The 13753-nt window shown below is 43.4% G+C and overlaps 1 protein-coding gene across 4 annotated transcripts in view; it reads left to right on the top strand.

Moving 5' to 3' along the window:
- rptor (regulatory associated protein of MTOR, complex 1) overlaps nt 1–13753 on the top strand; it is a 231411-nt gene that overhangs the window by 138076 nt on the left and 79582 nt on the right. For all 4 annotated transcript variants that reach the window (XM_078265674.1, XM_078265658.1, XM_078265666.1 and 1 more), the window contains exons 11-14: nt 6635–6710; nt 9425–9526; nt 12774–12857; nt 13575–13685. In XM_078265674.1, the coding sequence (XP_078121800.1) occupies nt 6635–6710; nt 9425–9526; nt 12774–12857; nt 13575–13685 (373 nt within the window). The remainder of the gene's footprint in view (nt 1–6634; nt 6711–9424; nt 9527–12773; nt 12858–13574; nt 13686–13753) is intronic.

Genomic DNA, 13753 nt, shown 5'->3' with positions numbered 1-13753 from the left:
GATCCCCTTGGCTTTGTAGAGCAGAGTACAAGGCTCTCCTATTTGTTCATACACACTGAAGTTGGAGAAAGAACAGACTTTAAACAGATGCAATCTTTTATGAGACAGGAAACAGTGTTGTGTTATTTATGGTGTGGTCTGTATATTTATTGAAATATTGACTCCAAATGGTTACCTTTAAACAGCCATTGAGAGACAAAAGAAATGCACAAATGGCAAATCTGCCTCTGGGCTTATTTGCAAAAAGGTTATGGTCTTGTCCGTTCTAAACCAGTTTTTCACTGTTAAAAAAACAGCTAGTAACAATGTACAGTACTTTGTATTTCTGTGACCGTTTAGTTTTGTAATTTGTCTTATTACCATAGGTAATTGGAAAATAAATGTGTTGCCAAATTAAGATATTTCTAGCAGCCCTTGCTGCTCTGCTTTACAAAGATTAAAGGAATACTCATACTCTATGAAGGTAAATTTGGGGCAAAATGCAAGAGCTTTTTGTGAACTTGATGCAAGAGATTAAAGGTTCAATATGTCATATATATTTACTGTAATAAATCCAAAAAGGACCCCAATGCGTCATCAGATATTAAGGAAACATGCTAAGTTGAAATACTATCTTTTCTGACAACAATGCTAATGCCAGTATTTTCTCCTTTTTGAAATTTCCGTTCCATGACGGAATGTCTGTTTGTGTTTTGCCCTGTGTGTTGGTATCAACTGCCCAGTTTGACAGCCAGGCCGGGTTACCGGACATACCTGTAAAAAACGTAGTACAGCCATGTAAACAAACGAACAGGATCAACGGAGATAGATTCTACCCGACCTAAAAAACTCATGTTTCTAACAGTTGCGTGACCAGAGACGTAACAAACCCCGGGTAAATATTGGAGATGTATTTGAAAGATGGAGACAGCTTAGAGCCCAAAAGGACGCCGAGTTGGCTAATTTCCTCTTGAACAGGTAGCTAAGCATTAGCTTCAAGCTAATTTATCACAGCTACAAGGGACGGGCATTTTATGTCATTTCAACATTTGTGTAGCTACTCACATTGAGTACCCGAGTTGGTTACTCGCAAAAACAATTGAGACACAGCCAGTAAAGTGATCCCGACTGGTCTTGGCTAACGCCGCCTGCTAATTGCTAGGGTTACCAGAGGACCAGGCAAGCGGGCCACGGCTGTTTACAACGTGTAGCCTGTTCAGCGGCCGTAGCCGACAACGGTGAGTTATTTGAAGCCAAGAGAGGAGGGCTGTAAATCGGGAAGAGATGACCGTGAGTTTGCAGTGTGTCTAGCGATTGTTGCCGTAATTCTAAGCCAATGAAGTGTGTTCAGTCGGGTGGAAAAGGACGGCAAGGTAGTGGTATTTTTAGCAGTTCCTACTGTAAGTTGAAAAAGTGTGCCTGTCCGTCGGGTACAGAGCTCCGTGTGAGCGTGGGCTTCTATGACTGTCAGTATAGCCAGCATCTACTCTGCTGTGCTGTGGAGTAATGTCTGACTATGTGAGACAAGCGTCTAGCAACATTGTTGCGTATGCTCCGGTATCAGCCTGGCAACCTCCGTGAACGTCGAGTCTGGGGCGGGAGAGACGACTCTCTCCAGTATTTTGAATTTGTACTGCAGTAACTAGCTGTAACACTAGCTGTCAGTATTACATACTGCACCTTTAAGTGGACTTGGTGTTACCACTTGTAAAATGCAATGTGAGAACTTGTAGAACAAAAATCTGAACTTGTATGTTAAATTTGCCCATTTTATAGAATATTCTCACACGTAAGCTGAATTTAAAGGCACATAAAGAAAGAAGAAAAACACATGAGAGCTTTTAGATCCAAATCTGAACTTGTAAGTTGAAATTTTCCCCCGTAGAAAATATTCACACAGCCGTGTATAGCAGCCATTGACTTTCCATGCCCCTCCACACTGTGTAAGAAACATTACCTCATCATCTATCTCCCTTTACTCACACAAATACCGCTCCTACTATCTGTTGTTTCTCTTCTTGGTCTTCTGTAAATGCCTCCCTCTCATTATCTGGCCTGTGTAAAAAGGAAAAAAAAAGAAGAGAAAGCTCTCTCACTCTCTTTGCCTCGAGAAGCAACTTGTTGTGTAACACCCTGGCATCACTTGTTATAAAGAACACTGCTCCTTGCTCGTTGAGCAAGCAATAGTCTTTCTTCCACCCTCGTAGCTATTATTTTAGATTGTGGGTATATTGCACTGTTTACCGCCAAAGAAATTGGGATGTGCACTTTGTTTTTTCACAGCAGCACATGCGGTATTGAGGAGAACGGGGATAACGACAGAACAGTGTTTTAAGAGTGTGGGAAACAAGACTGAGGGAACGATAAAAAATGGAAGTGCCAGAGATAAAAGGCGAGTAGGAAAATAAAAGTTTGGATCAGCATAGATTGGCGGGGGAAGAAAGATGGAGAGGGGGGGGAATTAAGCAATTTGGGGGCTCGTTGATCGATGTTGGTGCCCGGACACAAACTCAGATGGAGCACAATAGGGGAGCGCAGATAAACCCGAGGTTGATTACTCCCCTGTGGGCAGTTAGTGTGGCTCTGCGCCTACTTTATTTGTGTGTTTGTGAGTGTGCGTCGCTGCACAGTTCTCTGCAGGCAACAAGGGGGAAAAAAAGAGCTTAGTCAGTCGCCAACTGGTCCCCCACACTCCTCTGTTGTCGGCTGTCCCCTCATCTCACACACACAGACAGGTTTTGGTGATGAGTTACTCATTCGTATTGGCAGGCATCATCCCAGTTAATGCTGTCATCTCAAGCGGTGCGACAGTCTCGTCCCTGCGAGCGTGTCTTCGCTGATTAAACGGCTCTAGCTGCTTGTTTTCTCACCGTTGGATTACATAAACACCAGCGGGGATGGGTGCTTGTTGGCAACATTTCTACACAGTTTCCAATTTCAGTACTTCAAGTTACGAAACCTTCAAAAAAAACTACCTGTTATGATACTGTTTTGTTCAAGGAAAGCACATTTGGAGATGTTTTTTGTGAGTGGCCTTTATTTGTGTCGTCTTGATTTTGCCCGTTTTTGTCTCAAATGCTTCTATAAATTACAGAACGATGTAAAGGCTTATTTCGATATTTACGATTTCATTATTCCACTGCTTTCTTTTATCTGTCGATACCTTGAGGTGACCTAAAAATGTTCCTTAATACAAAATAAGAAAAAGATAAGATCATTATTCAACACCCAGCTCTGCCCTCAACTGTTCAGTCTCTTAACAATTATTCAAAAGAAAAACAGGCCGAAAGAGAACAAACAGATAATACCAAAGGAACAAAGTAATAATGAGTCCCAAAAAGGAACTGAAGAGCTTATATATATATAATCAAATTCAGATGAGTAAGACAACATTATTCCAACAGAGGCATTTCACAAGGCTGGGCACGGAACCAGCAGCCATACGAGTTAATAGTACATACTAGAGGATGAATACCTGAACCGAGTCCGTCAGGACCACGCGGTACCCGGCGGGCCGGGCCGTTCGGACAGATATTTAGAAATGATGTTCGGGTTCGGGTCGGGCTCAGTCACATCAGCGCGATAAGGCATTGAACATTTTAAATTTAAAAAAGCTTATTATGTAGGTGCGCACCTGTGTTAACGTGCGCTTGTTGCCCCGTGTGCGCTGATGCGCTCATCTGTTGACATTTCCGAATGCCTTCCTACAGTTGCTTAATAAAAGCAGGCTTTCCACACAAACAAACGTACATGTGTGATCAGTATGAGAAAAAAAAACAAGATTTTAACTGTGTCGGGCTCGGACATAAATATCTTAATGCCTGTCGGGCTCAGGCCGGGTTCGGACAGAAAAATGCGGCCCGATCCGCCCTCCAGTACATACAGTGGCACCTCTGCTTCATCACGAAGACAGCTCCAAGTAGATGACATTCTGAAAAAAAACTAAAGTCAAGTGTGATTGAGTGAGAATGAGGTTTCCATAGAGTGGAATTAATTTGCTAAGCAGCGATCAATCCAGAGATAACACAGTATAATAGGGTTGAAGGCATAACAAACAGCTGAGACATTTGAATCTGACACCATGTCATTTTTGCTAATCAGCCTTGAGCAAGGATTGGAAAAGTACAACCATCAAACCCTAGCATGTTTTATTCCCACACAATAAACCTACCAAAGGGTTACTGGTTCCAGTCTGTACATAACTTTTTACTCTCGATTAACAAATACCTCTTCGAACTCCAGTAAACTGGTATGTTATTGATTTGAAGCCATTCTGTAAAATAAGCACTAACTGCAGCAGATGATCAGCAAATATGTTAAAGAGAACAGAAATCATTCACAAAATGCTACACTAGGGATGTCCCCAATACCATTTTCGGGCCTACTCGCTTCGACTTCAACCTCTTGTTCATAATAATTAAAGCTATAGTTTCTGTCGCCCCCATGAGGAATTCTAAGTAATGACAACAATTCTGTCGGTGCATCCACATGACACAAGCCTTCTGTGATCGCACTTCAGGTGAGAAACCTCCCCCGGACCATAGTCCGGACCAAACGGACCGAAATTTTGTCCGACCAAATGAGGAAGTCTCGGTCCGGTCTGACTTTTGGAGTACAGGAAGCTCTGGCAGGATATCTTTGTGTTATAAGACCGGGGGAGCTCCTTTAAGGAATAGCTCAGTGCTTAGTGTGTAGGCTACATGAGAGTGTGTGTGACGGTGAATGTGCTCAGAGCAGACAGCTGCCGGCTATCAGAGCTGAGAATACATCAGCAGTTTACTTGTTAAATGGTAGTAAATGTACAGTGTAGGTTTCCGTTTGTCTCTGAATAAATGCTCCAGAAAGAAAGTTCCCGTGTCTTGCTTCTCAACATCGCAACAAAACAAAAAGAGCAGCAGTCAGTAGGGAAGAGCCGCAGTCAGTTGAAAAAACTCCGACGGAGAGATGATACGAGATACCAATCAATTAGAAAGTATCTAGAGACACAGCTCACGTATGTGATGACGGCAGGATGTAGTTTTGTCACGTATAGGTCTTTAGTGCGAAAGACCTATACGGGTGTGAAACCAAAACTTACTGGATCAAATGCTAAAACATGAACCTTGGTCCGGTCCTGGTTTGCACTTTCGGGTGTGAACGCGCCCCTTACATGCATACGGAATACAGTACAAGCAGAGGTTTTTGCTTCAAATCCATTGTATACGTTTCGGTTCAACCAGTGCGTACAGCGATCTGAATTCCACATGGTCTAATCCCTCTGAAGTCAGGCCTTTTTATGGCAGCAGAAACTTTGCAGAATGAGTAACATCTGTTCTTAATATTGCAGTAATGTCTGTTTTGTTGTTGCATGTTTTCGCCTGCTGCAGTGACAGCTGAATTCATAATTTCTCCCATTTAGCCCAAAGTTGTACCAGCTGACATGAATGCTGTAATTCATGACTTTTCAAACAATTTAAAAGTGGTTGATGGAGCAAACTTATCGCCTAGTTTTTCCAATTAGACAGCAATGCTTTTTCAGCCACGTGCTGTACTATTTATGTTTACATCACGGCAGTGGATTCATTGTACCTTGAACACTGTGCTGTTGAAAGGGTCTATTATCTATGTCTATTATATTCCTCCCAGCTTATGGGAAAAGCTGTTTAAGCAGCAGAAATATTTTAGCATCACTCTACATGGCAGTGCATCTACCAGAACATGACCTCTAACTCATGCTAATTGAGAGGGAAAAGCCCCATCGAGGCCCTGAGCTCAGTTTTCTGCAAGAAAAAGGAGCCGGAAAAAGTGGAAGGAAACCGAGACCGACCGAAAGAATAGAGAAGATGAGATAAGGTTTGATGGGAGTTGCACAACCCCATGAATTAGATACGATGACCATGAGAGAGCGTTGGTGTTTAGAAAGGGATTAAAGGCTCCTTGCTGCCCTCTCCAGGACCTTGGGCTGGGAATTTAAAGAGCTGTGTGTGCACAGGGAAGATGCGAGGGAGAAAACGTGAGCTGAGGAGAATGACAATAAGAGTGAGTGGTAGTGAGGAAAGCAAAATTAATGACTTAGGCAGTGGTTCTCAAAGTGGGGTCCTTGAAGGGGTTCCAGAGGGTCACCAACAAAAAGGGAATCCTTTATTTTCACTATAATTTCATCCATAAGTAACACAATGACAGATTGTATGACTATTTTGCTCATGGGTTTCATTCACTTTCTATAATAAAACCTCTAAAAGCAAACATTCTATTAGGTAGGGGACCCTGGGAAAAAGTCTTATCAGATGGGGGTCAGTGGTCTAATTTGTGTCAGTTTAGGGGTCCTTGATGTGAAAAAGTTTGAGAACCCATAGAATCACTAAGGGTCCTAGAGCTAAAATGCATTTGTTTCATAATTAGATTCCTTTTTCTTTTGAATTGTAACAAATGTGTGTGTGGTTTGGGGGTTATTCCTCACAATCAGGGCCACACAGAATCTGCAGACGCATAATTCCGTCGAATTTTCTGCAGATTTCCCGCAGATTTAAAACATGTTTTAATCAAACTCAGGACGTTAACACATCTCCACCACAAGCGAGAAAAACAGTCCGCTAAATTTTCGCAGATTCTGTCTGGGTCTGCTCATAATGTATGTTGTAATTTGTGTGCGTGTTTGCCCGTATCCTCTCTACAGGCAAGCGTGGGACCTTGCCGTGGACATCTGCCTCTCTCAGCTGCCTACCATCATTGAGGAGGGCACCGCCTTCAGAGTAAGTGTGTGTGTGTGTGTGTGTGTGTGTGTGTGTGTGCGTGTGAATATGAGAAAAAAAACAAAGCTGCAGAGCTTTTCAGATTCACTTGAGAAGTGGAAAGATGCTCCATTTGTACAGGTTAGTGGTTACTGGTTATCTAGCGTTGATCGATGGCTCTCATCTCGGATCTGTCCACCACTGCTGCCTGTAAACTGCAACAGTTCATGTTTGCACTGCAAGTTCTCCACCACCAGCATCTACAGCATCTCTATTAATCTATCAAACACACACACACAGCCACACAAACACCCGTTCCCAGTGGATAACATTGTAAAACGTCAGGTCTAATAATTCAAGTGTGGGTGTCAAATAAAACGTTGTTTCTGAAACCACTGGCCCCTGCACTTTCAGCCAGTTTTCTCTGTTATATTTACTGACACGGCAGGGGACTGAGATGGAGATGCTGAGTGTAATGGAAACGCGCTGCGAGAGGCTGATTGAACTGATGATGACTGAAGATATCTGGTTCAACAAGACATGTTTGTGTGTGATTGATAGCAGACACTCAGCAGATGCTGAACAGACCACAGAGCAGCAACATGTGCTTTGTAATGCAAACCGATCCAAGGAACTCTGTAAACAGAGAAAGTGAGCGGCTTTGCCCGATGTTAGCACTTTTATCTGGGCCTTTTCTCTCCTCCACCTGGCCGACGGAGGTGGGAATCTTCTCCATATCTCCCCCGGGGGCAGTTTGTCCTCCTCTCCTTCCTCCTGCACTCGGGCCGAAAACACTTACCGGCACCGTAATTGAGCCTCTGAGGACTACTAAAGGAAAACATCCCTCTCTGTCTTGCTCCCTCTTTCAGGAGCCTTTACTAATTGCAAGATCCATTCTCCCTTTGTTATTTTCTTTAAGCTCACTGTCCTCACTATCAGCAGAAAAAAGACCCTACACTCAGTCAGGTTCCTTTCACCCCTTTAGAGCAGTCCCTGTGTCCGTTATTACCAGTACAGTAAGTATTGGTAGATGGCAATAGGCGTAGGGCGGATGCCAATGTCAAACCCTGAAAGATAGCAAAAAAAAAACATTGACCAGTGTCGTTATTCTACATCATTTTATATCTCTATCATTGAGCATGGTGTTGTCCTAAAACAACATCCCATTTTGTCACCTTCACTTTTACAGTTTAGGTTAGATTAGGACTGGGCGATATGGAGAAAATCAAATATCACGATATTTTTGACCAAATATCTCGATACCGCAACGATATTGTAGTGTTGACTATTAGTGCTTTCACACAATATTTACACAATGATATTTTTGATAAATAATCATCAGTAATGTGGATATAATGACCAAGTGGGTAAAGGCAAATAATAGAACAGTTACAACAGTCTGGTAAGTTCAGAAAATGACATCACTTTACTGTAATGCAGCCTTTAAAACCAGGAAAAGACAACACTTATGCCATATTACGATATCCAAAATCTAAGACGATATCTAGTCTCATATCATGATATCGATAAAATATTGATATATTGCCCAGCTCTAGGTTAGATTGTCCTGTCAAATTGTCTACGAATGTTGTCCTCTGACTGTCCAGCCAGCATGGCAGAAGAGAGGAGATGATACATTTATCTGACTTGTCTTCAATTATTACCACGTGCCAAGAGCAATGAGTTTGACAAGCAGCAGTGAGTCAAAGTGCTTTTTTCACCCTGGGTTATGCCTCTCTTCAATTTTATTGATAGTGTCAAATCATGACAGAAGTTATCTCAGGACACTTTACAGATAGAGTAGGTCTAGACCACACTCTGTAATTTACAGAGACCCAACAATTCCCACAACAGCATACATTTGGTGCGACAGCGGCGAGGAAAAACTTCCTTCCAGGCAGAAACCTTTGACAGAACCTGACTCTTGGTGGGCATAGAGAGAGAGAGAGAGAGAGAGAGAAATTAGGCTTATAACAATTACAGCAGTGGATATAATGGAATGACATGATGAACAGTGGCAACTATAGTAACCGTGAAGATAAACGACTATGACTAATAATAATAGTTGTGCAGGGCGTAGAGCAGGACCACGGCAGGAACTGCAACTGCGATCCAGGTGCCACCACAATCCAAGGCAACCTGTGTGGTGAGAAAGCACAAGGACTCAGGGGAAGACACTAAGTTAGTAACCTGCATTAATGGGACAACATGATACCCACTGTTTGAGGCGTTCAGCTCAATATCTAAGCTCGGCCCATAACCATCACACACCACCATTTTTAATGTGTCAGTGAGTGTGTGTATAAAGTTATTAAGCTTTGATTATGCACAAATGAATTTAGCCATCCAGCCGCGAAGCGTTGATATTTTCCCCTCTACATCCATCAACAGTCTACACAATGCTGTCGTAATTCCCGCTGCAATATTAACACTCTGCGTGATCAATAGCTATGCGGCCAGCAACCAATCAATCAGGCAAACTGCCATGGCAGCAGAGCGAGAGAGGGAAGGTGATCATGATAGATCAGGATTTATGTCATTACTGCAGTGCTGTGTCACTTCTTAGCTCATTGTGTCAGGGCTTGTATGAAATGATAAGCTAGTCACTGCAGACTGGCTCATTACAGAGTGGGTGTATGTGTGTGTGTCTGTCTGTGTGTGAGAGAGGGAATGAGTAAGCTCGATAAATTCCTTCAAATCGTGATAGACTGTGTGTGTTTCTTTTGTTTCCACAGCACAGTCCTTTCTTTGCGGAGCAGCTGACAGCGTTTCAGGTGTGGTTGACAATGGGCGTGGAGAACAGAAACCCTCCTGAGCAGCTGCCAATCGTACTGCAGGTACAAGCACAGACACACACACACATGCACAAACCTCCAATCTCCCTCTCTTTTGATTTCAGTTTTTCAGGCGGGGGGGTACTTATTTTTGTAACCATCTAACTAAGGAGGACACGCTGCTGGATGCTGTCCTCCTCCTAAATACTTTTCAATACTCATCTGGATGGAAGCGGAAAACATTCAGTGTAAGAGTAAAACATGACATAACATTATTTATTATACGTTTATTTGGTTCACAGCTGCTACATATAGTGTTTTGACCTCGGCAACCCAACTGCATTTTACCGCAAACTTGCGACTAGTTAACTTCCTAAAGAAGGCACAATCGCTTGTTTGCTAAGAGTCGGGTCTGTGATTGTGAACGTGTGATTGTGTAAAGGTGTTCACGAGACAGATACCAACCTTTCGTGAACTTGTGAATTTCGCCAGCCGTCTTCTCTCCTTTATGGAGACAGACGCTGTGTGCACGGTGGGCTCGATGGTGTTTTAAGCCTTCAGTGTTGCCTTACAGGCAGCTAACCCTCACCTTAACACTAACATAACTTCTTTGACATAACCATTGCGGCGCTGCCTGAAAGGCGACATTGGGGGCTAAAAACACCAAACACCGCACGGTGGGAGGAGCTGTGTGTGTGTGTATGTGAGCGAGACATAGCGTTTAAAAAAAATAATAATAATAATAATGAAACGCAATGTGCGGCGGCCGGTGTTGATAGTGAGGCGCACCGCCACACATTAGTTTATGTGTGGGAAACACTGGAGACAGCTGCTTTGCTTTCTTCACTTTGCATAATGTTTCTGGACAGCAGCATTCTTACACCAATTTTCCCTCTTTATTCTGTTCAAATGCAGATTTGAATTAATCTCACCTTGCTCACATCATTTTCATCATTTATGTTTGAATTCTAAAATGCCATTTCTTTATCAGATAGACAAAGCCACCAATGTTGCAGATTCCATATTTGAAAAGGGCTTCATTATGCTCGAGTAATCTCTACTCTCTTATTATTTATTTTCACCGCCCTCCTTTATACAGTACAAGGACACTCTTTCCTCCAGGTCGCCACTATAGGACTGCAAAATTCTTTCTCTAACTTGAGCTCAGCTTTTACAGGCCTGTTTTCTTCATTTCAACCCTGCAACAAAGCCTGTGACCCGAACAGCGGCTGCTGTGTTCCCTGTAGTTGTGTTTGGGGTGCTTTAATGAGGGTGAAATCTGGCTAAAACCTTGCTGTGTGCGTCAGCTGTTGAGTTACAGTGGTCTGATGTTTCTCCCCTCCTTCTCCCTCGTACTCCCGCCACCTACCCCCATCCCATGGGGTTGTACAGTTGTGGTGTTTTATTATATCACAGCGTAGTAATGGTGTGCCGCTGTCCGTGTTGAATGGTAATTTCCTGCTGACTCGGCGCACTGCGAGCCGCAGCCCGTCCATACAGCAGTTCTCTCCGGACCCGTTAGAAGCTGAGGAAAAGGCAGACTGACTGGAGGTGTGTGTGTGTGTGTGTGTGTGTGTGTGTGTGTGTGTGTGTGTGTGTGTGTGTGTGCGCGTGCGTGCGTGCGTGCGTGCGTGCGCTGTTGATTTGGATTTAAAGAGAGAGAGGATGTAAAGCTGCAATAGCCTTTAAGATTACGCATCATTATGCAGCTTTACACCGCGAGGGCTAAGTAATCTCAAGGCTCCTTCCTGCTCTGATGTAACAACAGATGGACACATAAACGGGTTTTATAACCTTTTAAGCACACATTTGCATACGATTTAAGTCAAAAGACGAGCGCATTCTCGGAGGATTTGCAATTTGGATGCCAAAAAATAATCTGGCTGTATTTGAAAGATGCCGTTAATAGCAAGAAATGGGCAACAGAGTGTGCTCCATCAATAATGCTCTTTAATGAAATGAGCAACGGGAGGATAACAGAGCTCAGGGATGAGAGATACGGTGCGGCGTTGTCTTGACAACAGCCATTCCATCCATGAAGGATTAACAGATTTTGCAAAGGGGATTACAACGTCTCTTAAAGTGAGGCTTCGGTAACAGCAGCACACTGACATTCACACACATTTGCCAATAGGCATCAGCGATGTGATTAAGGCACGCATGTGCATCATATGATAACATGACGGCGTGTGTCTCACAGCTCATATACACACAGCATGATGATGCAAAGTACTCACTCATCACACTAAAGGAGATTACAGTGAAGGTGTTACGCCAATAAGGAACACACACACACACACACACATTCTTACACATTTTAATATCGCAGCATTGCTGATGATGAAAAGTACATAGTGTTTTAATCAATTTATTTATATTATATATATATATATATAATATACTGTGTGTGTGTGTGTGTGTGTGACTGTTTAACATTGTGCAAAATGTTCACTCTCTGATTTTTTTCAAGCTTGGATCAGAAGAGGTTTACATTGTGTTCTTGCTTGTTGGCTTTTCGTATTCTTAGAGAGCACACACACACACACACACACACACCCCAAAATGTCCATGTTTCCACGCTCCTTAGAGCTGCAGGTAACCCTGGGCCGGTCTTCCCCCGGCTTCCTTCTGCCGGTGTGGTCACGCTCGCCAGGGTAAAGTCACGGAGAACGCAAATGATACATAACGTGTTGGTGAAAGTGTGTGTGTGTACGAGTGTCTGTGTACTTGGGTTCCTCCATATGCTTGTTCCCACACACACTGTGGGACAGTGGGTGTGGACCGGTATCCAGCCCGCACACAGGCTCTGTTCTGTATGCTTAATGCTTAGTGCTGCATAAACGACACACACGCATACATATACATTTTTAGCACATACCATATGCCTGCTTAAAAATAGTTCTAGCCAAAACCACTACATCGTGATCCCATTTGGCATCCCTGTCATACACGTAAACCAAAATGTACACACACACACACACTGGTATTGTTCTAAACCTGTATCTTCTTAAGAAGCCAAGTGAAATAGCAGCCAAGAGGATGCACCCAATCGCCCACACGTTTTCTTGCATACACACACACACACACACACACACACACACACACTCACAGAGTAAACAAGCACGACCTGGTGCCACTATGTTAGCAGTAGTGGTGTGAGAGCCACCTGTTTCCCTCCACCTCCTCACCCTCTCTGCCGTTTCTCCCGCTGTCCTTCCTGCCCCTCCTCCCCCTTCTCCTCCTTTAATCTCAGACTTCCTCTCAGGTTTGGAGGCAGCACAGATGACCTCTGACCTCTGCTCTCTTTCAGGTCCTCCTCAGTCAGGTACATCGGCTACGAGCTCTGGACCTGCTCGGACGCTTTCTGGATCTGGGTCCCTGGGCCGTCAGTCTGGTACGTTAACATACTGTGCCTGTTAGAAATGTTTTAAACCAGTGGTCATTTTAAAAGGACCCTCCACAAGACACGGATTTAATTAGCATGGCATTTGGCTCCCCTGGCTGGCCTCCTATAGCTGGATCAAATTTACACCCAGCAGCAACAACATTCGCTGAAAATTGAAGCCTTTTTAAATGGTGTGAAAATGTACTGTACATAGAAATAAAATTGATTCACCCATTTCATTTCTGATCTACTGTATCTAGCCATGCAGATTAGTTAGTTAGGTTTTGAGATATTCACTCTGATGTCTGTGCATTACAGAATAGGTTCACCATTTTCCAGGTCTGTCCTAAAACAATAGTCAGGTACCAATATAAATGTTGAAACGTTGTTTCCTTGCTGTAATTATTCCCCCTGTTCATACTGACCATTAACATAACTTTTCTTAATGCACTTTCAATGTACTGTAAGTCATGAGGGAGAACATCCACAGTCCTCGTTCTGTGCAAAAATGTATCTGTAGCCAACATGAGGCTTTAGCTTTCTGACCCACAGAAATCAAGCAAGTCTCCTAATATGCTAGCTGTTCCCCCAGACAACAGGTGTGTCTTGGTGGTCACACATTCTGCAAGGCTGCAATATAAATACTGCTCAATAAACACCAGTGCTGTGTGTCTCTGTGTGTGTGTGTGTGTGTGTGTGTGTGTGTGTGTGTGTGTTTTTTTCTAGGCCCTGTCTGTGGGGATCTTCCCCTACGTATTAAAGCTGCTCCAGAGCTCAGCCAGAGAGCTGCGGCCTCTGCTGGTTTTCATCTGGGCTAAAATCCTCGCTGTGGACAGTGTAAGTTATGTAAAATGCTCACAGACATTCAAATCATGCAGCCTCATCTTTTCTAAACTCTTGTATTC

This window comes from Sander vitreus, chromosome 2 (genome assembly GCF_031162955.1).
Source record: "Sander vitreus isolate 19-12246 chromosome 2, sanVit1, whole genome shotgun sequence".
Lineage (NCBI taxonomy): Eukaryota > Metazoa > Chordata > Actinopteri > Perciformes > Percidae > Sander > Sander vitreus.
Note: the sequence above shows the minus strand (reverse complement) of the source record. Positions and strands in the feature narration are given on the sequence as shown.